At 36.1% G+C, this 26,143-nt stretch overlaps 6 protein-coding genes across 11 annotated transcripts; 3 read left to right on the forward strand and 3 right to left on the reverse strand.

Annotated features, from left to right (window-relative positions):
- Positions 1 to 2,043: 2,043 nt before the first annotated feature.
- Positions 2,044 to 4,722, reverse strand: LOC111785977 (inositol monophosphatase 1-like). Of its 2 annotated transcripts, none has more exons than XM_023666331.2 (11): positions 4,587 to 4,722; positions 4,391 to 4,446; positions 4,231 to 4,281; positions 4,063 to 4,143; positions 3,871 to 3,974; positions 3,703 to 3,787; positions 3,475 to 3,529; positions 2,948 to 2,991; positions 2,736 to 2,804; positions 2,485 to 2,642; positions 2,044 to 2,388 (listed from the first exon to the last, which is right to left on the reverse strand). In XM_023666331.2, exons 1-11 carry the CDS (start codon positions 4,597 to 4,599, stop codon positions 2,295 to 2,297), a joined length of 810 nt encoding a protein of 269 aa, XP_023522099.2. In that variant the 5' UTR covers positions 4,600 to 4,722; the 3' UTR covers positions 2,044 to 2,294. The 2 variants fall into 2 exon arrangements, with proteins under 2 accessions (XP_023522099.2, XP_023522100.2); XM_023666332.2 differs by having other exon boundaries at positions 4,583 to 4,709.
- A 233-nt stretch (positions 4,723 to 4,955) lies between these two features.
- Positions 4,956 to 11,657, forward strand: LOC111785976 (E3 ubiquitin-protein ligase UPL5). Its single transcript, XM_023666330.2, has 3 exons — positions 4,956 to 7,058; positions 10,392 to 10,981; positions 11,193 to 11,657. The coding sequence occupies exons 1-3, from the start codon at positions 5,162 to 5,164 to the stop codon at positions 11,454 to 11,456; spliced, it is 2,751 nt and encodes a 916-aa protein (XP_023522098.2). The 5' UTR covers positions 4,956 to 5,161; the 3' UTR covers positions 11,457 to 11,657.
- A 481-nt stretch (positions 11,658 to 12,138) lies between these two features.
- Positions 12,139 to 13,188, reverse strand: LOC111804190 (uncharacterized). Its single transcript, XM_023688909.2, has 2 exons — positions 13,028 to 13,188; positions 12,139 to 12,801 (listed from the first exon to the last, which is right to left on the reverse strand). The coding sequence occupies exons 1-2, from the start codon at positions 13,040 to 13,042 to the stop codon at positions 12,343 to 12,345; spliced, it is 474 nt and encodes a 157-aa protein (XP_023544677.2). The 5' UTR covers positions 13,043 to 13,188; the 3' UTR covers positions 12,139 to 12,342.
- Positions 13,189 to 17,445: 4,257 nt separating this feature from the next.
- LOC111804448 (sulfate adenylyltransferase subunit) lies at positions 17,446 to 19,526 on the forward strand. Its single transcript, XM_023689255.2, has 3 exons — positions 17,446 to 17,777; positions 18,753 to 18,971; positions 19,070 to 19,526. The coding sequence occupies exons 1-3, from the start codon at positions 17,586 to 17,588 to the stop codon at positions 19,289 to 19,291; spliced, it is 633 nt and encodes a 210-aa protein (XP_023545023.2). The 5' UTR covers positions 17,446 to 17,585; the 3' UTR covers positions 19,292 to 19,526.
- Positions 19,527 to 19,916: 390 nt separating this feature from the next.
- On the forward strand, positions 19,917 to 21,752 carry LOC111803302 (rho GDP-dissociation inhibitor 1). Of its 4 annotated transcripts, none has more exons than XM_087127931.1 (6): positions 19,917 to 19,932; positions 20,128 to 20,787; positions 20,874 to 20,940; positions 21,023 to 21,241; positions 21,336 to 21,460; positions 21,553 to 21,752. In XM_087127931.1, the coding sequence occupies exons 2-6, from the start codon at positions 20,563 to 20,565 to the stop codon at positions 21,628 to 21,630; spliced, it is 714 nt and encodes a 237-aa protein (XP_086984057.1). In that variant the 5' UTR covers positions 19,917 to 19,932; positions 20,128 to 20,562; the 3' UTR covers positions 21,631 to 21,752. The 4 variants fall into 4 exon arrangements, with proteins under 4 accessions (XP_086984057.1, XP_086984058.1, XP_023543409.2 ...); XM_087127932.1 differs by lacking the exon at positions 19,917 to 19,932 and having other exon boundaries at positions 19,986 to 20,311; positions 20,526 to 20,787; XM_023687641.2 differs by lacking the exon at positions 19,917 to 19,932 and having other exon boundaries at positions 19,988 to 20,311; positions 20,425 to 20,787.
- LOC111803301 (fumarylacetoacetase) lies at positions 21,443 to 25,694 on the reverse strand. 2 transcript variants are annotated; one of them, XM_087127929.1, is made up of 15 exons: positions 25,442 to 25,689; positions 24,996 to 25,074; positions 24,727 to 24,785; positions 24,519 to 24,643; positions 24,351 to 24,425; positions 23,881 to 23,956; positions 23,656 to 23,755; positions 23,522 to 23,581; positions 23,261 to 23,331; positions 23,053 to 23,115; positions 22,756 to 22,820; positions 22,374 to 22,470; positions 22,110 to 22,238; positions 21,911 to 22,017; positions 21,443 to 21,579 (listed from the first exon to the last, which is right to left on the reverse strand). In XM_087127929.1, exons 1-14 carry the CDS (start codon positions 25,643 to 25,645, stop codon positions 21,955 to 21,957), a joined length of 1,266 nt encoding a protein of 421 aa, XP_086984055.1. In that variant the 5' UTR covers positions 25,646 to 25,689; the 3' UTR covers positions 21,443 to 21,579; positions 21,911 to 21,954. The 2 variants fall into 2 exon arrangements, with proteins under 2 accessions (XP_086984055.1, XP_023543406.2); XM_023687638.2 differs by lacking the exon at positions 21,443 to 21,579 and having other exon boundaries at positions 21,879 to 22,017; positions 25,442 to 25,694.
- Between the last annotated feature and the right edge of the window lie 449 nt (positions 25,695 to 26,143).

Below are 26,143 nucleotides of genomic sequence, written 5' to 3' on the forward strand. Positions count from 1 at the left end.
AGTTTTAATTTTTTTAAAGGATATTTTATCAAGGAAAATTCAGTAATATTTTTATTTTATTTTTTTAAACAAAATATTAACGATTTCTATCTAAAACGAGTGGAAAAGTATTTAAAAGATTTATTTTTAAGTTTAAAGGTATTTTTTATAGTATTTAAAATTTTGAAAATTTAAATATATTTTTCTAAACGAATCAAATAATTTTTATTAATTCAGCGGATAAAGTTAATATGAACCCACTCTTTCAGCACTAAAAAAAAGAAGCTATGAGGAAGTAAGGTAGTGTGAGAGTTTAGGTAAAAAGGGTTGATGATGAAATTTGAATTTACCCCACACGGATTCAATTATGAGACCCATAAAGTTTGGTGATTTCATTTATAAAAAGACGCATTCTTTTAATATAAAGTTTAGTGAAAAATCTAAAATACTAAGTTTTGGAGTCCGCTGCTCACAATGATTAGACATGAATTTGGGCATATATATATATATATATATATAATAAGCAACCATGTGCATACGTGACAATATTTTATGGGTTTGCTTAAAATGTTAAATTATTTTGTTTCTTTACTTTGTAACTCTTCAATTGACCATAGTGTTGGACTGGTTGGTTAGGCAAACCATCAAATATATTCAAATTAAATGATGCTTCCAGAAGTCCTGGGTTTGTTTCGAACTTTGGTCCATTTACTTCTAGAAGTAATTGATGGGTTTGGTAAATTTCTCAAAATTATAGCCTCATTTTTTTTACAATAATTGTGTGCATGTAATTTTAATGTGTTTTAAATATCAACTAGGCTTTTTTTTTTTTTTTTTTTTTTTTTTTGAGCCAAAAAAATTATATTTTTATTCCTTTTTGACTAAATTGAGATAAATAATAAAGGACAAAAGAAAAAGGCAATTTCAAAAGGAAAAGCATCTCTCTTTATTAAAAATTAAATAAAAGACAAATGGGAAAATAAACTTTATCCCATGATTTTTTTTTTTCAGGAAAAAATCTATCTATTGGAAATTAAAATCTATAGGAAGATAAGCCATATTTTTAATTTTATTTTTAAAAGTGGAAGGGTATTGATATTATTTTTAAAAATTTATGTCTATTTTTTAAATGGGGAAGAGATCAGAGCCTCCCCTGAACTAGAACCGTGTACAAAATGCCGAGGTAAGTGAGGTTGGAAAAGGTAAAAAGAGGTTAATTGTCCTGGTTAATTTCTCAGGTGACATGTGCATTCCAGAAAGAAAGAAGGAAGAAAACGGTGATTCTCGGGATGAGTTACTAGTTGTAGAAGTATTTTTGTACTTAAAAAAAATTTAAATCATCTTTTAAGTTTTTTTAAAATAAGATTTTGAAAGTTTATAATATTTTTTAAATAAAATAGTAAGTAAAGGTATTTTTAAGTTTTTAAAATTTAAAAGGATATAAAATTAAAGAGTTCTTTTTTTTCTTTTTAAAATTAATTTTAATGGTAAAGTAGTCGGTGAAGTGGGTAAGTAATTCTGGGCTCTGCCTTTTCTTCTTCTTGGACCTAATTATTTTTATTCCCATAAAATAATAATTTTCGCTTTCTCATTTAATACTGAGTTGTTGAACCCTCCTTTCTACCATCATTTAATTATTTTTCCAAAAAAGTCAACCTCACTTTTTTTTTTCTCATTTAATTTTTCATATTTTTTCTTCAACATTCATTTTCATTATTCCCATCAACTTTAATCTCTCACCCACTTTTTCATATTACTGTAATAAAATTTTAAATTTAATTCAAATTAAAAAATGATATATTTTATCTTAATTAAAAAAAAAAAAAAAGACTGGTATTTTTATTTGGAGATATAGTTCAATAAATGGTCTAAGGAATTGCTACATATTTTCTTTGAAAAAAAAGCCATAATAATCCTTTTTGGTTGGCTTTTGGGCCCACCTCCAACTCACATACCTCTACCTAGACCCCTACAATTAGCCAGAATTATTTAATATCCATCATACATTTATGTGAAGGAATATAATTTAATATTTTTAATATATATTTTTAATTAACCTCCATATTGAAACAAAATCTTAAATTAAATAAAATACCCATGAACGTTTTGATAATGTTTTTGAATTTTGAAAAAAAAAAAAAATCATTTATTCAAGCCCACTTCCTAGCCCCTACAATTCCTTCTCTTCCGTTCTAATGGACTTGGATTAACATCAGCCCATTAATTCAAGCCCACTGGGCTCTTGGGCTCTTGTTTACCTCGAGCCCATTTCCACTCTGCACGGATTCGACTATAAGCTTGAAGATACACTCTCGTCAAGGATGTGCCAAAGCTTCAACAAATGCCTCCTTCAGAAGTGGATTAGAGGAAGCAACTCTCGTTGCTGTGATATCAAATTCTGTACCAGATCTGAAGCAAGAACCCCAAAACAAACAAACAAACAAGCTTTTCAGCTCTGAAGAAAGCAAATGATAGCATGAAAAGAAATTCCGTGTGATTACTTACGGGTCATAGACCAATCCTCCAGCTTCCATGACGATCACGGCGCCAGCAGCCACGTCCCAAGGACCTCCATAGCCATTTATATAAAATAGATCCATTCTTCCACACGCAATGTCGCAGAGACTTAATGCACATGATCCACTTATCCTAAGAGATCTCGCCTACAAGCATAATAGATAGAGACTGATGATAATAAACCAAAGCCATTTTGATTGAACTAAGATGTCAACTTTCAAATGAGCTTAAAAATGCACCTTAAAGAGAAGCTTATTGATTCTGCCAGTAGTAGCATCTATATATGATTTGTCACGTGTCGCTGCAATCTGTTCATCCAGCATTCAACAGTTACGATTGATTTTTCGTGTTATTCAAATTTGTTTATTAAAAACCATACATGATTTAACCCTGTTTTCACTCTTTAATTTGAAGTGTGCCATAAGATCTTGATTTGAATGCTGACTTTTACCTCAATTGCCAGAAGAGATTTCATTAGTTCATCTTGGGAGGATACTGCAGTATGTAGAAATTCATTTAAGAATTTGATGCGATGTGACAAAACTAACCATGTAACAGCCCAAGCCCTAGCAGATATTATTGCCATCTTGGGCTTTCTCTTTCAAGCTTCCCCTCTACGTTTTTAGAACGCATTTGCTAAGGAGAGGTTTCCACACCCTTATAAAGAATGTTTTGCTCTCCTCCCCAACCGATGTGGGATCTCACAATCCACCCCCTTCGGGGCCCAGCATTTTCGCTCGCACTCGTTCCTCTCTCCAATCAATGTGGGATCTCACAATAGTTGGGGAGGAAAACGAAACATTCTTTATAAAGGTGTGAAAACCTTGACCTAACAGACACGTTTTAAAAACCTTGAGGGGAAGTCCGAGAGGGAAAACCCAAGGAAGACAATATCTACAAACGGTGAATTGGGCTACTACAAACCATGCCTAGAGTTTTTGCTTGAAAGGTAGAACTTAAAAGATCACATGAACTCACCTTTAATGGCTTTCCCATTGAGATACGCCCCTTGTCCACGAATGCCAGTAAAAAGCTACACATGATACAGACACGATTGAATAGAACTATAAATGACTTTGGCCAATAAAAGCTGATAAGATAGCCAATATTAGAAGTACAAAGATCAAATCAAAATAAGTGTAAAGTTTCAGACATTATAAAGCAGAATCCAAACTATACTGTTCTAACAGTCACACATTTCCTCACCTCATCAATGATTGGATTGAATACAACACCAACTGTTGGAACTTTGCCAATAGTTAAACCAATTGAGACACAAACAAAGGGAAACCTGACAATTTTTTTGAAAGTTAACGAGATTTTTATAAACAAGAAATAAGATTGGATAACCACAGAGCATAGATAAATTAGCACCCGTGAACAAAGTTAGTAGTTCCATCGATGGGATCTACTATCCATGTGGGCTCATCAGTCAGCTCTACAGCACCATTAGCAGCTGTAGTTTCTTCACCAATAAACTAAAACAATGAACGATTGAACCAAATAAGGTCACAGTCCAGTCAAGAATACAGGGCTTTCCCATGAAGAAACTGACTAAAACTCTACCTTGTGCGATGGAAAACGCTGCTTGAGATGACCAAATACAAGATCTTCACAAGCTTTGTCAGTTTCAGTGACCAAATCCACCTGTATTCCAAGACAAAACATAGTAGAATCCATAAACAAAAAACGGATTCAAATTCGACACTGATAATGACGACAATAAAGCGGTACCTCTCCTTTGTGTACGACATGTTTGGTTAAGTAGAATTTCTCACGAATCAACTACAAGAAACGAAATAAAATTAAAATCGGAGAAAAACCAAAATCAACAGTAAAAATTGATTTGGAAAGCGAAACGAGTACACGATCGTAAGCAAGAACAAAGACTGACCTGACCGGCTTTCTTGGCAGCATCGACAGCAGCGGCAAGGAACTCTTGAAGCGAATCTAAAATCAGACGATTTTTTGTTTGCAGATATGATTAGAATGGGAAGATTAGGGTTCATAATATAGAAATGAAATGGAAAAATTGAGAAGTTGCGAGGCGAAATCAAGACGAGAAATGAGGGATTCATTAGCCTACCCACCATGATCAGACATTGTTGGTTACTGGAATAGGGAAGGAGGGAGTTGAAAAATGGTATCAGAAGAGTAGAATCTTGTCATCCGTTCGTCTGATCCATGTTGCCCAAGTAGCTTAGACCCTAAGCACACTCATTTATTTATGGCTTCAATAAAAAATAAAAAATAAAAACATGTTAATTACTACTATTTTAATTTTGATTTAAAAAGGAACTTGAAATCCGGACGGTCGGATTTCTATGGGGATGAACTTGAACTGCAAAGTGGAGAGATCAGGGCCGTACAGCTGTATAAACCATGTTCGATACAGTGAAGTTACGGTGTAACTGATGCACCAGAGCATTATCGGCTTCTAAATAGGAAAGTGTTATTACCATTTGCAGAAATTTCGCAGTGGTTGGTGATGACGACTCCGACGTGAACTACTTCAATTTTCTTCCCCTTTCATTCTTCACGTTCTCTCCGACCTTCGCCGATCGCCGATCGCCGCCCGCCGTACCTGCCTTCTATCTATTTATGTGCTCCGGCTTTTCACGTTGATCGGCCTTCTGTTTTACTTGGTGGTGGTGGCCCACCTTCAATGTCTATCGCCGAATTTCCTGCCACCGTCGAACGGGTCCACATCAACAGCGGTACTGCCGACGCCGAACACTGCCTGCTTAATCGCCACAACTCTCAGGGTCACCGTCATCCTTGCGTCTCGTCCAAGCGCAAGTTAGATGACTATGCTGCCAGTCTTGACGACGAGGACGAGGACGCTCCGTTGTTTGACTTAATTTCTATCAGAATGAAGAAAGACGAAACGAGTGCGATCGACTCCTCTTTTGATGGACGGTTGGGTGAAGGAACTAGCTCCGACTTTGAGTATCGGGGTTTTGATGATTCCTCGACCTCTATGGCGGCAGAAACCTCACTAAAGCCCATTCTCTCTCCGTACGAGTTGCAATTTTTTGTCAGAACGATGTCCGTCGGGAATACTATGGTAATGCTCGCCAATACTAACGATACAGTGATGTCGCTTCATGAGCGGATACAATCTATTACGCGCATACCAGTTTTTGAGCAGAGGTTGATATATAGGGGAAGGCAACTCCAGCACGAACAGTCACTACGCGAGTGTTCGATACAGAACAATGCCGAGCTGCAATTAGTTGGTCGCATGAGGAGCACGGAGCATCCGAAAGCTTGGCAGATTGTTGACGACATGGTTTCATTGGTTCTACGACTTTATAGGGGGGAGGTTGTGTTTTCTGCTTCGGAAATTCTCACTACCTTGATGACCGATTTCTTAAGTTTGGCTACGCAAACGGACTTAGATCCGGCAATGAAGCAACTCCAGGTTTTCTTGTCCCTTTCTGCCCCAGCAGCGCTAGTGATGCTTTATTTGTCTCCGATTAAAGGAAATACAGATTGTGCTGATAATTTGATCAAGCATTTTTTGGATTTGCTTTGTCATTCAGTTCCCAAATCGTTAAAAAAGTGCTGTGCGATTATAGTATTAGAATTTTGTAATTTGCTTAGGAGAGATACTCCGGAGGACAGTTTATATGTTTTATGCCGCAGTACACTGGGCTCATTGTTGGAAACTGATGGCAATAGTCGCGGGATGAGATGCTTAGAAAGTGTTTGGGGACCCATCAAAACGCCCGAGCTTTTTCCGTTTGTTAATGAACTGGCCAATAAATTGTCCATCGACTTATCCTCAAGCATACGGTCTCCCACAAGTGCAGGGCCTTCTGTGACTGATATTAGTGATTTTACAGCATTTTTACTTCCTTTACGCAATGCAATTCCAGAGAAATTGAGTTTTCATGGCTCCAAGAATGTGCCACTGGATAGGGGAGGCTTTAGGGATTCTTCTTATGGAGAAGAGGGTGAATTTCTTCATAATATATATCTTAGTTTGTTGAAACAGATGGATATATGTCTTCAAGGAATGGAAGCTTTCTTGACCGACAAAGGAAAGGGGAACTGTGTAATCCCCTACATAGGATGGTCTCAGTATCTTCCAATTCTAAAAGAATTGAATGACATCTCCCTTCTTTTCCAGGGTCTTAAAGAAGAATTTTGGGCAATCATGAGGCCAAGGAAATCTTCTATTTGTGAGCTCATTATTAGATTTGCAAAGCGAGCTGATGATTATTCGTGGATTCTTTGCCACAAGGATGTAATAAATTCTGAATCTAGAAGACATCTGTCAATGCTTATGTTTCCTGAGCCAACAGAGGATTATGAGGAACTGCAGGAAATGCTGATTGATAGGTCCCAATTATTGGAAGAATCTTTTGAGTACATCACAAATGCGAGTGTTGAGGCTCTACGCCATGGACTATTCGTGCTATTCAAAAATGAGGAGGCTACGGGCCCTGGTGTCTTGCGAGAGTGGTTTTTGCTGGTCTGCAAGGCTATTTTTAACCCACAAAATGCCCTTTTTGTTGCATGTCCTAATGATCGAAGAAGGTTCTTTCCCAACCCTGGTGAGCTTACTGACGTGTTCCTTTGATAGTAGTTTTTATTTGATACTTGTTCTTCTGAATGTAAACAAGTAACCATGATTATGAATACAGAAGTTGCCTAAATGTTTTTCACTTTTAATAAAGTTACAGTACTTCTTACCCATACACCAAGTGGGGAACCTCCCACGCAGGTTGCTTTTGGATTTCATTTTGCATGAATAAATAGAAGTGTTGCTATTTAGTTGATTTTGCTAGGTAGGGCTGGTAGACCAAGTGCTTATTAAACTGATACTTTCAACCATACCAGTGGACTCTGTAGGTTAATCGTTCATTTGGTAAATAAAGAAAATTATTAAAGTTTTCCATGATGATTAAGTATATTCCTCATCAATTGTGTGCACGAGCAAGTTCTAATGTCATTCACTGCTTTTAAAAAAAAATTAATTGAAGAGAGTATTTGATTGCACTCAGCTTGCTTTTAGCCTTTCTGTCACTGCATCTATGGCAACATTTAATCGCAAGATAATTTTGGAGGAAGATGAGTTGGTAGGCGAAGTGAGGCAAAACAATGATTTAGGGACAGATTTTATTAGTTTTGGTGGCTGTGAGATCTGAAATCAGATTCTCAGGCACTGTTCACATGATGGAAAGGGCATAAATTACAAAAACTAAACGACTGAAATTTTGCCTCATGTAACTCATGAATCCCCCCTTTTAGATTCAAGTTAGTAAATCTCATACTAAATAGTTTATGTGGGAAAGTTGTAGGATCTTAGGTATAGTGATTACTTATTAACTTGGTTGAAAGGTTTTTTTTTTTTTTGGAGAAGAGATAGGATGATTTCATTCCAAAAGATCAAAGATACTGCCAAAGGCAAGTAAATTATCTAACTCCTTCTAATGAAAGGTTTCAAAAGATCAAATTGGTTGAAAGGTTTGACTGTGCAAAGAGTGAAAGATGTGAAACTCTATGAGTGAAAACTATTCATTTTTTAGATTCTGTTTAGGAGGTGAAAAAGAGATCTGCCACTTGGAAAAGGAGCTTCTTTTCGTACAGTAGTAGACTGATTCTCATTCATTCGGTGAGTGGTATCTCTCCCTATATATATTTTTTTTTCTCTCTTTAGAGCCCTTGTTCTATCTGTAACACCGTCGAGAAACTTATGTCGGATATTTTATGGGAAGGAGGTTAAAAGGGGAGAAGCACACAAATGATGAATTGTTAGGTTGTGGGAAACCTGACTTGCAACAAACCGTTGCTGACCAAATGGCTCTGGCATTTCCTTGATGATTATAATATTCTTTGGCATAGGATTATTGTGAGTAACAACGGTCCTCATTTGTTCGAATGAGTAATGGGTGGGATTAAAGGCACTTAAAGAAGTTCTTAGAAAGACATTTCTTATATGCTTCCTTCCTTTTTGGATATGATTCAATGTTATGTGGGTAATGAGAAGGAATGTACTTGTGGGAGGATAAGTGGTTGTGGGATAGATCCTTTTGCTCTACGTTTTCCCATTTATATCATATGTTCTCTGTAAAAAGTTGTTTTGTGTCTAATATTTTATTCCTTCATGGAGCTTTAACTCTTTGTTGTTTGGTTCCTTTGTTTGTTATCTGATCATTGGAGAGTTTGAGCTTAGGCCATGGAGAGGGATATTCACTCTTGATGTCATAACCCCATTGGTGTTTTTTCTTCCTATTCGTTCTTTTAGCATTTGTTGAACCCTTCTTTGTTAAGGTTTAATTGGTGAGTCCATTTTTTTGGTTATGTGGAAGGTGAAAATTCCAAGGTTTAGTTCTTTGTTTGGAGGTCATCCACGGAAGGGTAATACCTTAGATTGGCTTTCAAGAAAGATGCCTTTTTGGCTGGGCCTGTTTATTGCATTCTTTGTCAGAAGGCAGAGGAAGATCTTGTTCATTGTGTAGTTGCGACTATACTTGGATGGTATGGAGTCTCTTTTTCGATGTGTTCAACATTTAGCTTGCCAAACACAAAGACCTTGGGGAGATGATTGAGATTTTTCTTCTTTATCCACCTTTTTGAGGGGGCGGAGATTTTTGCAATAGGGGGAGTTTGTGCTTTGTTATGGGGTTTGTGGGGTTAGAGAAATAATAGAACTTTTAGAGGGTTGTAGACAAATCCTAGTGATGTTTGACCCCTTGTCATTGAAATGTTCTTTTTTTCAATGGCTAAAAACATCATATCATGTACTACTATCAGCTCGATTGAGCCAAAAGTTCTTCAAGGAGAAATATTTTCTAGAACAGACCATTTGGATAGAAAATCTCACCAACAAAAAGGGTATTGTTGCTGAAATCTCTCTGCTTCATGGAAATGGTATTCTTAATGAGCTCTTTATTCCAGTGGGTGAAGAACGAAAAGGTTGGACAAGTTTCTTCAACCTTCAACCTCATTGAAACTACCTTCCGTCGCCCACCAAAAACCCGACCAACATCCAAATTTTAATCAACCTCATAATAGAAAGGAAGACCACAATCGCCTTATCTGACTCACACAACCCCTGCTTACTACTAAAAAAAACTGCCATAAATGTCAGAAACATACCTCTCGATCCTTGCTTATACAAAACTCTTCAATAATACTGATTACCCCGCTATATCTTGGTGTAAATTCTCCAATACCGATTACCTTCCTATACTCATAAATCCCTCATTTTCCTTCTTTTTTTTTTTTTAAACAACATGGATAACATCCCTTCTGTAAATATCAAACATCAAACATCAATGAAGTTGTCTCTTATTAAAAAAAAATGTTTCTCTGTAGGTGTCGTCCATGAAAGTTTTTGTAATTATTTTTTAGGTTGGAGCTCCTTCCATTGGTTGGACTTTTTTGTGGGCTTGATTTTTTTGTGTGCCTGTATTATTTCATTTTTTTCTCAATGAAAGCTCGGTTCTTTACCAAAAAAAGAAATCGACAGATTCAAGATCTGCTCTACCACCCCCACTTAACTGCTTTGTTATTGGATAGTGCCTCTTGTCCACTTAACTGCTCTGTTCTTGGATAGTATCTGTTGTTCCCTGTGATAATGAAGTTTGTAATTTACCAGTAGAATTGAAGAATATGAAGTTTAAAGCTATTTTTGGTTAATTACTAATCTAAACTCGATAAGAATTAAGAGCAACTCTTTTAATGCAGCAATATAAAGTATGTGGGAAGTAATTTTTAAGGCTGATGTATGTGGGAACTAGCATTCATATTCTCATCTGAGATTTTAAGATCCTCAAGTGCAGTGTTCCTTACTCAGTTATGGTGCTGTTTATAAATTGTGTGTGATGCAAACGGTAGTCGCAAATTATTCATATCTTTACATGTATGATTATATGTTGCAGTTTCAAAGGTGGACCCTATGCATCTCAGTTATTTCAGTTTTTCTGGCCGAGTTATTGCACTAGCTTTGATGCATAATGTGCAAGTAGGTGTTGTCTTTGATCGTGTTTTTTTCTTGCAATTGGCTGGAATGTGTATCTCCTTGGAAGATATACGAGATGCTGATCCATACCTGTACGGTAGCTGTAAGCAGATTCTTGATATGGACGCTGAGCTTGTTGATTCAGATGTTTTAGGACTTACATTTGCTAGTGATTTCGAGGAGCTAGGGACAAGAGAAGTTGTGGATCTTTGTCCTGGAGGCAAAGACATGGTTGTCAATAGTAAGAATCGTAAGGAATATGTTCAGCTTCTCATAGAGAACCGCTTCATGAAATCTGTCTCTAAGCAGATATCATATTTTGCAAATGGTTTTACTGATGTACTTGCTGATAAACGATCACACAAATGCTTTTTCCAAAGCCTAGAGCTTGAAGATCTTGATTGGATGCTATATGGGAGTGAAAGTCAAATCTCTGTTGAAGATTGGAAGGCGCACACTGAATACAGTGGCTACAAAGAAACTGATCCTCAGATATCCTGGTTCTGGAAGGTATGCATTTCTAGAATTAGTTTCTAGTAGCAGCTTTATCTTCAGTGTTTTGCACGGTTTGCCTGCTGTTCCTTTTCACAACTTCACAATTGGTTTGCATATCACATTCCTTTTACGCTTTTGCATTAATGTATTATCTTGCATGTATATGCAGCTAGTAAATGAAACTTCGATGGATTATTAATGATGAGTTCCCTACTTTTCATGGCAGATTGTGTCTGCAATGACACCGGAGCAGAGGGTTAATCTTCTGTTCTTCTGGACCTCAGTGAAATACCTTCCAATCCAGGGTTTCAATGGCTTGGCTTCAAAGCTGTACATTTACAAGTCTTCATCGCCATACGATCATCTTCCCTCTTCTCATACATGCTTTTTCCGGTTGTGTTTCCCTCCTTATCCCTCCGAGTCGATCATGAAAAGACGCCTCGAAATTATCACTCAAGAGCACATTGGATGTAGCTTTGGTACATGGTAACCCCCCTTTTGCTTGCTCGTGTTCCAGACTTCCAGTCCCAGTACATTTATGGTATACTGTTGTCTGCACATATTTTTGTTCTTGCCTTGTACAGAATCCATAGATACAAATGTCATACTTGTGTTCTGTGAATCTAACTCCGTTTTAACTGTTCGATGTCTTAATCGTCCTGTTAATAAAGTGTCATTTCTGCTTTTGTCATGTCCAAAACTATGTTACCAAAAAGGAAAATGTTCTCTGCACTGACTCTTTGGGTTGAGGCTGTGTACATGTTTATAAATGCCCTTTTGTTTGCTTTGACCTGTTACATATCGTCTTCAACTTTCACGATTTTAAAACATGTCTACTAGAGAAAAGTTTTCACACCCTTATAAGAAATGTTTCGTTCCCCTCTCTAACCAATGTGGGATCTCATGACATAGAGAAATTTGATAACAAGTTTGGTCCTTTTGTTCATTTAATTTAGGGTTGGAATTTTAGGTTTATGTCTAAGAAACCCGTCCCTTAATAGAAATCTTCCAATATTTAGTTTAGTAAGCATTGATTTAATTTATATATGTTGAGTTGAATGAATGTTTGACCAATTTGAAGTGTATTTAGATTGGTTGTTGAATAAAAGAGGAAAGAAACAAAGGAAACTATGTTATGTTGTGAGGGAAGGATAGTTTAGAACACCAAAAAAGATTTAAATATGATTTTATTCAAAGCTAGAGAACAACATATCCCAACCACACAGACTATCAAATGAAACGACTCTACTGGGACTGAGCTTCATATCCCATATTTGCAACCTTAAATTCCAACTGTGTTTTAATTCATAAAACAAACACTGTGACACCAAATAAAACTAACTTTTAAGCCCACCTTTCTCCATTGCCTTGTCTCCTTATTCCTCTTCCTTTGGCTTCTCTTCCTCAGCTGGAGCTGGTGCTGCTGCTGCTGCTGCTTCTGAGCTCTCTTCAACAGTGTCCTCAGCCTTCACTTCCTGAGGTTCTTCTTCTTCTTTTTTCTCTACCACTGGCTCTTCTGTTTCCTCTTTGGTCTCTTCCTTCTTCTCTTCCGCCCCGGCCGGTGCTTCGGGCTCAGAAGCAGCAGCAGCAGGAGCTGCAGGCTCTGCCTCCACTGCCTCGGCTGCCTCCTCTACCACAACTTCCTTGGTTTCGACCTCGGGTTCGGCTGCGACCGGTGCTGGTTCCTCTGTCTCAACATCTTCAGAGGCAGCTTCCTCCTCCTTTGGCTCTTCTGCAGGGGCTGCTTCACTCAGTGGCTCCTCTACAACTTTCTCCTCAGCTTGGACCACTGGAGCTGCCTCAGGCTCTGCCAATACAACGGGGGCTGATTCAACCTGCCACACCCAGATCGCACAATTCATTATGGATTGCCATTCAAACACAATATGTTAAAACAGCCTTCAATGATCATATTCATATGAGAATGTGATCCAATACCCACAGATCATTAAATCAGTAACAACATGATCACACTCATACAGCCATTGTTAGAATATCAAAAGAAAAACAAGAAAAAAGATCTTAAAGCCATGAAAGAAAGCTATAAAAGCTTGAAATTACCTCAATGGTGGCCATTTGGGAAAGGGAAGAAGAAGCAATAGGGAAGTGAAGAAGAGAATTAAGCTTAGAAGAAACTAAAATACTGTGAGAGAGAGAGAGAGAGAGAGAGAGGCAAGAGAGCAAGCTGATGGAAAGAAGCAGCAGAGAGAGGGTTTATATAGGTGTATGAAAAATGGTGAATTACAATAAAATATAATGAGGTTGGGGAAAAGAGGAAAATAGCCATGAGGACTCCAAATAATCCTTACTAATTTTGCCACCTCATTTACCTGACATTCTTTGGAATCACATTAATCTTGTCTACCTCTCCTTAGTTTCCTTTCAAAACACTCAATAATACACATTTAGTAATATATAAGTATCTGACATGCTACGTATTTATCTAAAATGTATGTCCCCGAACCATACCCCGTATTTATCTAACATGCTTTTGTAACAGTTCAATCCCACTGTTAGTAGATATTAATCCTTTCAAGGTATTAAAACGCTTATGTTAGAGAAAGGTTTCTATACCCTAAATAAAGTCAAGCACCGAACAGTGTGCTAGCGAGTACATTGGGTTCACAAGGGGTGTGAATTGTGAGATTTCACATTGGTTGGAGAGGGGAACGAAGCATGACTCAATGGAAGGAAAATCTCTCCCTAACACAGATATTTTTAAACTTTAAGGGGAAGGAAAATCTCTCCCTAACACATATATTTTTAAACTTTAAGGGGAATAAAAATCTAAAGAGGATAATATCTGACAATGGTAAGTTCTTCGTTCAATATTTAATATTTTAGTCGATAATATATATTTTTTTTAATTTTTTTTACTATTTTCTCATAGCATGCAAGTTGGGGTTTGTTTTGAAGAGAAAATATTGAAATAATAAATGATATTTAATTAGGTTGATGAATAGAAAAGGAAATAAATAATGGATGTGTGTGATTGATGTGGTCGCTGACGAGGCAAAAAATAGGAAAGGGGAGGGTAGGCCGGTGGCTTACGCGGGCCCCGGGCCCACCAAATACGATCTTGACCGTTGAATGAACATCAGAGATGGACCCCATGACACTGAACCTTGCTGGCGTGGCACCATTTGGGTTTCATGAATTCAGTCCCTTGCGATTTCGCCTTTTAGGGTCGTAACCGCCCTTTGCTTTTGGGTGGGCCCCACTCAATTGCTTTCCAGGTTGGACGCTCGTGACCCCGGCCCCACCTCCACAAACCCACCATTTAATTTGCCACGTCATATCTTACTAATCTCCTCAACTTAACAAAACCAAAAGAAGAAATTTTTTTTTATTATTTATAACCTTTATTCATAATCCACGTCGGTAATTTATGATGCGCTGTAATTTTATCCATTAAATTTTTTTTACTTACGTATTAAATATGATAAAAAGTAAAATAATTAAAATACAATCATGAATTCTTAGTTATTATGTTATTAATTTTCAATACTAAATTAATTATTTATTTGAAGGGTTGGAATTTTTAGAACCATAGAAAACACAAAATTTAAAATTTCAAAGTTTTTTTTTAGAATATTAAACCAAATTAAGCTTCTAAATATCAGATCCAATGCAAATTCATCATTACTTATATCTTGCTTTTTTAAACTAAAATAATTAAATATTCATCTGTTAGAAATTACGGCTTTTCAGAATAATATGATATTGTCCACTTTGAGCGTAAGCTCTCATGACTTTGCTTTAAGCTTTTACAAGAGGTCTCATATTAATGAAGATAGTATTCTTCACTTATAAACCCATGATTTTGTACTAAATTAGCCAATGTGAGACTCACTCTCAATAATAATCTTCAACATCATCAATATTACAAAATAAAATAAAGGGGCTATTTACAAAATAATTGTGAATTATGGTCGGGATTAACAAGGGCAATTTGAGTAAATAAGAAACTCATGGGGTGGAATTGTGAAAAAGGTGAAAATTGGGGACGGTAAAATAATATAGAGGGAATTAGAGGGTGGATCTCAATACATTTTAGCAATTTGGAATTAAGGCAAGTGGTCAACTGAAAATGCGTGCCATCATGCATTGGCCTTGCCTCCTTTTTATTATTATTATTATAATATCGAAAAGATTGATTGACAGCTGGACGGTGATGATCTCCTTTTCCACGGGACCCACTAGCGTACTACCGCTTATTGCTCCAATTATATTTAGCCACGTGTAGATTCCTAGCATGGAACGACATACTTCTCTGGCGTTTTGTTTCTTTTTTAAAGTTAGCACAAGTTGTTTATTATCTAATTTCTTTCTTGTATTTATTTAGACTTTTAATATTAAAAAAACTTTTGAAAATACACCATTTAAATTTTATATAGGTATTAGATACAAAATTACGTGGCAGACATAACAAAAGTTCATAGATTTATTATTATTATTTAAAATTTTAAGGATGAAATAGATACTCCCTTAAAAGTTTATGATTAAACTTACCATTTAAACGATCTTTTATAAATAAATTATTTAAATATATTATTATATTGAGTTTAATTTAAAATATTTTTAATAAGAGATATATGAGATAAGTCGTGCCTCCATTCAAAACACAAGAAAAAGAAAACTTGTGAAGATGATAATTTTTTTATATTTATAATTGATTTTAACTATTATAAATAATTTTTTATTAAATTACAAATTAATTGAAAAAATTATAAATTTATTTGGAAAATATTTAATAAAGTAGATTTCTAGATTTTAATAAGATCCTTTCAAACTTGTATTTGAAGTAAAATTAAAAACTCTTAAATAATATTAATAAAATTTGCAAATTAATAAATAAAATGAAATATTACCTACTTTGAAATTAGATGCCGATGATGGATTACAATATGAGTGGATGTAGGGGATTAGGTTGCACGTAGGCGTTGATGACGTGGGGCCACTCTCCCGAGGCTCCTTTGTGATTGTGGGGCCCACTAGTGGAAATAAATAATTAAAAACCTTAATTATTCTCCAAACTATGTTAATGTAGTCGTGCCTTAAGTCATGTGGTGTAGTACCATTTTTTTTAATTTATTAAAATGTTTGTCCCCACATTTATATCCCAAGATAATTAAAAATTATAATATATAAATTATTTTCATTAAAATTGAATATTCGTAATTTTTATATTTTTTAAATTCAAATAAAGAAAATGAGAGAAATATACCTTTTTTTTTTTTTTTAATTTAGTAATGTTTTTCCCATACACAATAATTAGGGGACAATTACCCCTCCAATTTACTGCGAAACAATTACTGTGTCAAATATTTTCGTTAAAATTAATTACCATAAAAATTATAATTTAAAAATGATAAATAGTAATCGGCGGCAGGTAAACACGTCAGACCAGGTTGGCAAAAGGAGAGTCCAACTTGGAAAGAGAAACACAGATCATTATATGGTTGCTGCCACGTGCCACCACGTTTATATGCGTAGTTTATTTATTTTTATTTTAATTACAATTTTGTGTGTAATTAATTTGTCTGAGAAGTCTTTAACAACGTAAGTTATCGAAAACTCAACGGCTTTTTGTCTAAATCTGACTTTATGGAAAAGCTTAATCAATATCTTACTTTTAATATGTTTTTTAATTTTTTTTATTATTTAATGAGAATATTAAATCATCATTTAAAAAAATATATAATTTACGTTCATTTATTGAATTATACTTGAATTAATTTTTAATATTAGAAACTATATTGGATACGACATATTTTTACACATAAATATTTTTTTCTTATAATATTTTGATTAATTGATTGACATATTATTTACCGATAATCATTCATCAACATACCTTATATTACCTTAAATTACTTTTCATTATAGGAAAATGACACAATTACTTGTAATTTAGTGTACCAAGGCCCAGCCCAACTATATTAATATGAGGCCCATTCCTAATCAACTATATAAAAGCCCATTAGATCTTTGCAGGCCCAGCCCAACTATATTGTATGAGGCCCATTCCTAATCAACCATATAAAAGCCCATTAGATCTTTGCCCATTAAGTTATATTTTAATAATATAAGAAAGCATTAGAATTCACATTTATATATGTTTTTTTTTTTTTTTTTTTTTACATTTATATCTAAACTATTCATATTCAAAATATATTATCAACTAGCTTTTTTTAATATTAAATATTAATTTTGATCGATATGTATCTATATTTTTATAAATTTATATGCTTGATATTGATATAAAAAAGTGAATCGACATTTTTATTATATTATAAGAAAAATTACAAAATATATAAAATAAGCAATAAAATAACATTATTATAAAATTATTATATTTTTACAAATTTATGTGTGATATTAATATAAAAATTATATTATAAGAAAAATTACGAAATATATAAAATAAGCAATAAAATAACATTAGTACGATATAGGGTCATATTTCATTAATATGTTACCGTAAGGTTATCCCTCGAGTGCAAGAAAATACCCAAAACCCAGCGGCTAAGGCCAGCGCTCGTATCGCTTCTCTGACTCTGTCCATCATATTCAAAGCGCAGAGGCCGGGGTTTATCGGCCGGGAGATGCGAAAACAATGCTTCAGGTTCTCAATTTAAGCCCTCCAACTCGGAGTCTCGCCCTATCGACCTCCATTTCCGATGACCCAACTCGCTCCGGCCTTCCGTTACTCCGCCCTCGAAACGCAACGCACGAATGGGCGCTTTTACAGTCCAAGCTCAAGTGCAACAGCAGATTCTCTTGCCTTTTCTCCGATAATCGAAGGGAGGTGCTGAATTTTTCTTTTATTTATTTGTTTCAACCTTGCCCTGGTTAGAATTTGTGGCTTGTTCTTTTTTCTGTTGTGTTCGTTGTCAAGAACATAGTTATTTTCTCCTGGGATTGATATTGCCGGCTTAGCTTCTTTTGAAAGAGAAATGGGTGGCGGAACTTTGTGCAGTAGGTTTGAATTCTGTGGCTTACTTTTTGGGGGAAATTTGAGAAACAGATAGAACACTGTTTGGGTAATTAGTTCAGAGGTAGGATGGGAGATGGGGATGATTTGGAGTAGGAATTTAATACCCATTATTCCTTAACAAGCATCAAGTGATGAACACTGGTTGGATAGCTTTGCTCGGTATTGCTAGCTATTTGTACATTTATTAGAGAACTTTAGTGGATACTAATCTTCTTATACTTGAATTCTTCAACTTAGAAGACCATAAAGATAAGCTTTTCTATGAAGAAACCTGTAAATTTTCTGATGTATTTTGGTTGTGGGAGGGGGGATTTTGATGGTTTTATGATCTATGTAATGTACGGAAGAATTGTGGTTATATTATCCCGGTTGAGGATTGTTGGGAGGGCGTCCCACATTAGTTAATTAAGGATTGATCATGGGTTTATAAGTAAGAAATACATCTCCATTAGTATTTGATACGAGGCCTTTTTGAAGAAACCAAAATCAAAGCCACGAGAGCTTATGCTCAAAGTGGACACTATCATATCACAATGGAAGTTCGTGATTCCTAACAATCCCTATTGTTGGCCTTCCAATTGTATATAAATTTCGTCCAAAGAGAAAAAATAAAAGGGCCAACAAATCTTGATGACTGGCTGCTGAAAAATTGAAGTATGAATTGTTCTCATCCTGTTTGAGAGAGGACTTCCAACTTGTTTCTATCTGTTTCAATCATAAATGACTATCCATTCACAAACTTGCAGTACATTATTCTTCATTTAGCCTTCTCTTTGTTGATAGCAGGAACAAGCAAGGAAGGCATTAGAAAGTGCACTTGGGGGAAAGAAAAATGAATTTGAGAAATGGAACAATGAAATAAAGAAAAGAGAGGAGATGGCTGGTGACGGAGGTGGTGGACGAGGAGGTTGGTTCGGATCAGGCGGGTGGTTCGGTTGGTCCGATGACCAATTCTGGCCTGAAGCACAACAGACTAGTCTTGCTGTTTTAGGTATAATTGTCATGGTGAGTACTTTCCTTAACCCATCTAAGATTCTGGCTATAATCGTTTGGTTGCAATCTAACTAATCTCTCATCCCACTGGTGCAAATTTTCAATAAAAGTATCTCATAGTTGCGAAAGGTGGAATGTTGCTTGCTGTTATTATCAACCCATTGCTGTATGCTTTGCGAGGAACAAGAAATGGATTGACTTTGGTTACTTCAAAGATTTTGAGAAAGAACCCTTCAAGTAATGATGCCGAGTTTGACGAGATTTCAAACGAAGACGTCTCGGGCCATGTCTCTGCTAAAGACAGAGTTGCAAGGAAATGGAGGAACGATTGATCTTTCTTCCCAGTTACTCTTGATCTTCATGGAAAAATGTTTGGCTCCTAGATTTAGTTTTTCTTTTTTATGTTGATTCCTTTGAATCTTTAGAGTTAATCCTTTCAAACTGGATGTTTGAGTTTGTTCCCTTCATCAAAAACAACCCCAAAAGAGAAAGATTTGAGCTACAGAATTACTCTTTAAACCTTGTTATAATTTTCATTTCTTTATATAATCATACATGTTTAGTTTAGTTGTTTACAGATAACAGCCATGATTCTGGTGCAATTCAACCAGTAGGAAAATGATTAATTGTGAATCTTCCAACTTGTTTCTATCTGTTTCAACAAATAAGAATGATTCGTTCCTCTCTTGAACTGATGTGAGATCTCACCATCTACTCCCTTGGGGACTAGCATCCTCGTCGACAAATCGCTCGATGTCTGACTCTAATAGCATTTGTAACAGTCCAAGCTCACCACTAGTCGATATTGTCTGTTTTAGCCCGTTACTATTAGGAAGAGGTTTCTACAAGAAATGTTTCATTTCCCTCACCATCGATGTGGAATTTACTTACACTGACAACAAAATCAAAGTTGAAGATCTAGAATGTTACTAAAACTTAGGAACTACCCAATTAATTGCAAAATTTATTAAAGGTACGGTTTATGTTCCACCACTTGTTCAAATGGATGAAATTGAAATTTCACACTAAGAATTTCTCAAAAGAAAAAAAAAAAAGGTGAAGAACCAGCTAAGCCCGGAATGAGTTATCGGTTTCAAGGTTTTAGGAGTTAAGATAACTAAAGAGTCAACAACTCGTAAATTTCAGAAAGAACAGCAGAAGATATAAGAACATGAAGATTGTATTTCCAATGAAAACCAATGATTTGAAGGAATCTTCTCCGGAAGACGAGGTCAAATTGTTCCACTCATTTCATCATCATCATCATCATCTTCTTCTTCTTCTTCTTCTTCTTCGATGAGCTGAATTTGGTTTCTTTTAAAAAAGAAACACCCTGGAATCCCCTGTGACCCGTAAGTGACCTGCACGATCTCCCCATACTCGCATTTGTTATTTTTAGCATCACCAGACGACCATTTCTCTTCACGTTTCATTCATCCCTTTCTTTTTCTTTCTAATTTCCCAGGCTTATCCTTGTGTGGGTTTCTCCATTTCATTTTCTTACCTTCTTTTGTCTACCAATTGGGTCGTTTTTTTTTCCTTCTTCTTTGTCCTCAAACCATATAGTGGATGGTCTTTTGACTTCTCCGGGCATTGAAGCGAAATGGGTCTTGACAACAATGAAGACGGAAATGGTTGTCCTGAGACAAAGAAAATAGTTGGAGTTGAAGAATATGAAGGTTGGGATGAAAGTAGAAAAAGGAGTGAGGGTTTTATTTGTGCAGCAGCAGCAGCAGCAGCAGCAGCAGAGGATGATGAAGATGAAGAAGGAAGGAAGATTGAGTTGGGTCCTCAGTGTACGCTGAAACAACAATTTGAGAAAGATAAGGTTCCATTTTTTTCATTCTCCTTTTTTGGGTCGAATCAATTCTATTCATGCCCAATTTCTAATGCTTCCAAAATGGTTTCTCTTAGGATGACGAAAGCCTGAGGAGGTGGAAGGAACAGCTTCTAGGGAGTGTGGATATTTCAGCTGTTGGAGGTAATTCTGTAAACCTTTTCTTATTAGCTTTCAGTCATACAGTCAACCATCATATCGTAAACTAATGCTAAAAAAAAAACAGAAACTTTGGAACCAGAGGTGAAGATTCTTAGCCTAGCGATTAGAAGCCCAGGAAGGGCAGACATTGTTCTACAAGTTCCTGAGAGTGGGAATCCAAAAGGGCCATGGTTTACATTGAAAGAAGGCAGCCGTTACAGCTTGATCTTCACCTTCAAAGTTAGCAATAACATTGTTGCAGGTCTCAAATACGCCAACACAGTCTGGAAAACTGGTGTCAAAGGTAAATTAGATAGATATCTTCTTTCTCAACTCTTTAGTATCTCTCTCATCAAAGACTCAAGCCACTTTTGGTGTTTAAATTCTCTACAAAACAGTCGATAGCTCAAAAGAAATGCTGGGAACATTCAGTCCTCAGGAAGAACCTTACACACACGAAATCCCAGAAGATACAACCCCATCTGGCATTTTTGCTCGAGGATCATATTCGGCCAAAACCAAGGTAATTCAACTTGGTGTTTTAGTCTCAAAAAATGGCTGCTTTAGTCCTTAAATGGATGAGAAGTTTGTTTGTTTGTGTGGGCTTGCTTGCAGTTTGTTGATGATGACAACAAGTGCTACCTGGAAATCAAGTACACATTTGATATCAAGAAAGATTGGCAATCATCTTAAAAGCAACGGGATTGATTCTCTCTCTTAATGATTGGTTTTGCAGCATTTGATCAATGTCTCTTTTGAACCGCATAAATTTGGTTTCAGTGTCCAAATATTTCATGTACTCTGTTTCTTTTGTCTCTTCATTCTTTCATGTACGTGCAATGAGACTGATGGCCTCAACCCTTTTCTCTTCTCTTTTTCTCAAAGGCAATTAAGAACGGAAAGGTTTGCATGATCAATCAAGTGCACATTTATTTAACGATGAACAACATCAGGTTGTTTTCCAGTTGCTTACAGCTTATACGGATTTTATTACAAGAGCAAAGCATATCCGGCTTCTTAAGGAGGCGAAGGAACAATCATTCCGGCGCATGTCCCGAACCCAACAGTGTATCCATTTCCCTGCAATAAAATTGAACATTTCAATTTCTCAAATTGAATATACTAACATTTCAATATGGTAAGAAGACAAATATGATGAAAAAACGAAAAACCTTGGATTGACCGGTAATAATGATTTCATCTCCATCTTCTAGAAACATACGAGATATCCCATGTGATAACACCATTGGCTTTTGTCCACTCCATGTTAACTCCAGCAAGCAGGAAAAAGATTCTTGTTCCTGTGTCCAAATCAAAGCGAGGAACACGACTTCAAAATTTTGAGACCATTTTATTTAAGGGGAAAACACACATACACACACACCCTCATGGAATTGCACAAAACTGCAAAACGAATCTTTGAGTAGAAGTCATACAGGTCCACTTAGGATGCCAGTCCCCAGGAGATCACCTGGCTGCAAGTTGCAGCCATTGATAGTATGGTGTGCAAACAGTTGAGGCAGCGTCCAATACCTACACATTGCGAGAGGAGGGAGTAAATCGAGGAAAGATAGAGAAGCACCACAGAAAACTTGCTTAATGGAAAGTGGACAACTGAGAAAGTAAAAATCCATGATAATTACAATGTGAAAAGAGTTAATGAACTGCTGGACATGAAACATGTTAAAGGCGACTGGCACTGGCACCTGGTTTTTAGCATATGAAAGATTACTGATCCACGGTTTAGGAAGGAGGGAAAGGAATGGCCATCACATAGGATTTAAATATAACATGGAAAGAGTTGTAGTGCCTCCTTACAAATGCTTAGAATTAGTTCTTGTTAGCACTTGTGTATCTTGTTGGCCAACTGGCCGAAGTAGAACCTGGCAATAGGCAGATATATTCATCACTATGTCAAGCAAGAAACTACACTCTGTTGCTAAGAGCCTGATAAATTTTGCATGAGACAAATAAAATGGCAAGGGAGAAAAACAAAATACTGGATTTTATAAAAAGATGTACTAAGCAATAATGTAGTAAAAGGAAGAAAGAAAAAAAAAAAAAAACATGAGCTACAATGCTGTATAATGGATTTATATAAGCTAAATTAAGTACCTCCATTGAGATGTCATAGTTCTGGGATGTCTTTTCGGCTAGATATGGCAATGGAGGTGGGTCCTACAACAAAAGGCACAAATCATTTAACTTGTTCGAGCGTTTTCACATAACATACAACAGGGGCAACAATGGCGTTACTATTTTTTTTTTAGAAAAGTAAAAAAACGAAAAGAAAAAGAAAAGGGATGATATGGTCTGGTTGTACCTGTATTGGAGAATCACATTTGAAAGGCTCTAAGGCTTCTAGTGTAACAATCCATGGGGATATTGTAGTACCTAAAACAAACATCATGTAGGAAAACAGGGGTAAGGTCCCTAAAAACATTAACAGAGAGATAGCGAGTTAAGAGTTCTAACAAAGGTTACGCAAACTACAATCTCTAGCCAGTAAATGCAATGGTATAAGTTCTACCTCAAGCTCCTAGAACAAAAGACGAGAAGAAAAAAGTAAAATGTTTGTACTTACCGAAACTCTTCCCAAGAAAGGGCCCTAGAGGAACAGATTCCCATCCCTGAATGTCTCTGGCTGTGAAAAGACGAAGTATCCGACATTGACCAAGCATGCAAGCAGAAATTTTAACATTAGCACAGCATTCTTACCACTCCAATCATTCATCAGCACCAGGCCAAAAATATGATCTTCTGCTTTATTTATATCTACAGGCTTTCCCAACTCATTTCCAGTACCAACAACAGCAGCCTGTAACATTTAGTGTCAGATGTCAAAATTGTACCCATAAAGAAATAGAACAACATAACATGACCTATAACACAACCAAAATTTTGTTAAAAATCTGCATGCGCATCTGAGTTCAGGATTCTCACCATTTCCAGCTCAAAGTCCATCTTGGCGGAAGGACCAAAGTGTGGTGGAGAGTTTACGATTGGAGAGCTCTGGCCTCTGAAGAAGGTAAATACATGAGAAAAATCCTAAGATAATAGCCAGCTACTTCAAGAATGAACCCATTTGCTAGAAAGAATGGGAGCATAGAATTAAAACAGCAATAACCAAGAGTGTACGAGTGCCCGTTAAACGTATAAAGGAAATGTGCAAGAACAAATCATGACAGTAAGATAAATAAGCCTATTAAAATTGAAATGGATGACATCCAATGCCATCATATTGAAATCGCCAGTCAAGTTTTCAGAGAATGGTTGGCAAAAGATTGGCATATAGCTAAGCACCTTCATTTCGTTCCATCTCATTTTACATTTTCTTTACTCTGATACTAAAAAACTACCGATCAAAAGAAGGAAAACTCAGAAGGAAAAAGAAAAGAAAAAAAAAACCGTACCGAGGTCGAACAATGTCTGTCCCTGAGATGACAATAGATGATGCACGTCCATGATATGCAATTGGAAGGTGGAACCTATATATAGAACTTAGGGTTTTCAACTTTCAGAACTTAAAAAGAAAAGAGACTTCGAAGGGTTTAATTGCTACACATTTTGTATCCACAAACCGATTGGGAAGAATTTTGTTTGGAGATCCACAAGATGCAGCTCTGGAATTGTCTGGAAGATGCATAGACGAAAAGAAGTCCGTGTAGTCCTGAATGGCCACAGGAACAACCATTGCAACTTTTCTCTGAAAACGTAGACATCTTATTGACATTAGATGATAAGAGATGTGGAAGGAAGTTGAACATTCTGACTTTTGCATAGCAATACCAGTTGAATAAGTGACCTCGACCTTAAAGCTTCATTGTCACGCAAGGCTGGTTCAGTAGCTGCACCAAAATAAAACCAGTTCTTTCCATTGATTTGATAAGAATGTTAATGCACGTGAAACTTATCTACCAGGGAAGAAACAATGAGCATGCAAATAATAAAACCTTGAATTTTTATTCTTCATCCTACCAATAGAATTTTAATTTTCTTGGGAAATTTGCACTCATATTGACTCAAGAACTTGATTATAAAAGTTATAGTAAGCATACATGATAACAGTTTTTGAAGCGTCGCACGAGCTTCCTTCCAAGCAGGCCGTCCCAGAGACAGAAACTTGTTTAGATTAGGCTACGCCGAAATTTAAAAAGATCAGGCCTCTTGATTGCTAATTTTTCCAGGGGAAACAAAAAGAGAATAGGAAAGAATGACGTAGTAAAAAATTCCATCAACCGGCATTTCAACAAATACTTGAACATACACATTTACGACACGAGTAATTTAACATACACAATTACGCATCGACCTCTACCGTAGACTTATTACTTAGTTGATCGATGAATTTCCATCAATCCGCATTTCAAGAAAAAATACAACTACAGATTGTAGTCATGATCCCGATGTCTTTTATCAAATTTACATCCTCAAGAACGACAAACCAGCGGGGGTAAATAACGCACATTAAAGATCGCTATTAAGCCGTTCACCTTTAACATACCTGATCAAAACAATCAGAGTCCTTGAGGAGAGAACCGTCGAAAAGGCCTGCGGCGGCGATCTCAGCGAGGTTCAACAGGTACTCACCAATAGCCACACAAGGTCGCTGAACCGAATCAGGTGCAGTCTTGAATACTCCGTAGGGGAGATTCTGAATGGAGAAGTGAGAATCCGGTTGAACTTCAATGAAAGACTTCAGTGCCATGTCCCTGATATCAGTGATTTTAGCGCGAGACAGAGAAAACAAAAAGAGACGGAACAGAGTGAGGACTGCAACTCTATTTATAGAACGCGGGATACAATGGCCAATAAAATTAATAAAAAAATTCTTCTTTTAAGTTCATTATTTTAATAGTTGACAATTTGGCGTCCACGGCGTAGCTCGTACATTTACTTCAATTTTTACTGTGGTTGATGTAAGTTTATGTAAATAAAGGTAAAAAAATCCCATGGAATAACACGCTCAATTTGGCGGTAAAAAAAGATTGGTTAATACAAAACAGAAGCATTATACTGGTTTAGAATTTGACGGTACTTTCAGATAATGTATTGTCTTGACAATTTTGACAGTGACGTTTGATCCCTTGATTTGAGTTTTATATTTGACAAATGGTTGAAAATGACTGAAAATGAATTATTTTTAAATCTCTTTTCAGCGTTGAAATTAAAAAGAATTAATATTTAAAACTATAAAACTAAAATT

This window comes from Cucurbita pepo, chromosome 10 (genome assembly GCF_057944985.1).
Source record: "Cucurbita pepo subsp. pepo isolate OVF chromosome 10, ASM5794498v1, whole genome shotgun sequence".
Classification (NCBI taxonomy): domain Eukaryota; kingdom Viridiplantae; phylum Streptophyta; class Magnoliopsida; order Cucurbitales; family Cucurbitaceae; genus Cucurbita; species Cucurbita pepo.

Coding starts and splice junctions, on each gene's coding strand:
- LOC111785977 (XM_023666331.2), bottom strand. Junction 3,975..4,062: donor AGCGTTTTCCATCGCACAAG/GTAGAGTTTTAG, acceptor TCATTGTTTTAG/TTTATTGGTGAAGAAACTAC. Junction 2,992..3,474: donor CAATGGGAAAGCCATTAAAG/GTGAGTTCATGT, acceptor TACATACTGCAG/TATCCTCCCAAGATGAACTA.
- LOC111785976 (XM_023666330.2), top strand. CDS start 5,162: ATGTCTATCGCCGAATTTCCTGCCACCGTCGAACGGGTCCACATCAAC. Junction 7,059..10,391: donor AAGGTTCTTTCCCAACCCTG/GTGAGCTTACTG, acceptor TATATGTTGCAG/TTTCAAAGGTGGACCCTATG. Junction 10,982..11,192: donor AGATATCCTGGTTCTGGAAG/GTATGCATTTCT, acceptor TTTTCATGGCAG/ATTGTGTCTGCAATGACACC.
- LOC111804448 (XM_023689255.2), top strand. CDS start 17,586: ATGCTTCAGGTTCTCAATTTAAGCCCTCCAACTCGGAGTCTCGCCCTA. Junction 17,778..18,752: donor TCTCCGATAATCGAAGGGAG/GTGCTGAATTTT, acceptor TGTTGATAGCAG/GAACAAGCAAGGAAGGCATT. Junction 18,972..19,069: donor TTTTAGGTATAATTGTCATG/GTGAGTACTTTC, acceptor TTTCAATAAAAG/TATCTCATAGTTGCGAAAGG.
- LOC111803302 (XM_087127931.1), top strand. CDS start 20,563: ATGGGTCTTGACAACAATGAAGACGGAAATGGTTGTCCTGAGACAAAG. Junction 20,941..21,022: donor GGATATTTCAGCTGTTGGAG/GTAATTCTGTAA, acceptor AAAAAAAAACAG/AAACTTTGGAACCAGAGGTG. Junction 21,242..21,335: donor CTGGAAAACTGGTGTCAAAG/GTAAATTAGATA, acceptor TCTACAAAACAG/TCGATAGCTCAAAAGAAATG.
- LOC111803301 (XM_087127929.1), bottom strand. CDS start 25,645: ATGGCACTGAAGTCTTTCATTGAAGTTCAACCGGATTCTCACTTCTCC. Junction 24,644..24,726: donor CGAGGTCACTTATTCAACTG/GTATTGCTATGC, acceptor CTACGTTTTCAG/AGAAAAGTTGCAATGGTTGT. Junction 23,582..23,655: donor GCTGATGAATGATTGGAGTG/GTAAGAATGCTG, acceptor GTCTTTTCACAG/CCAGAGACATTCAGGGATGG.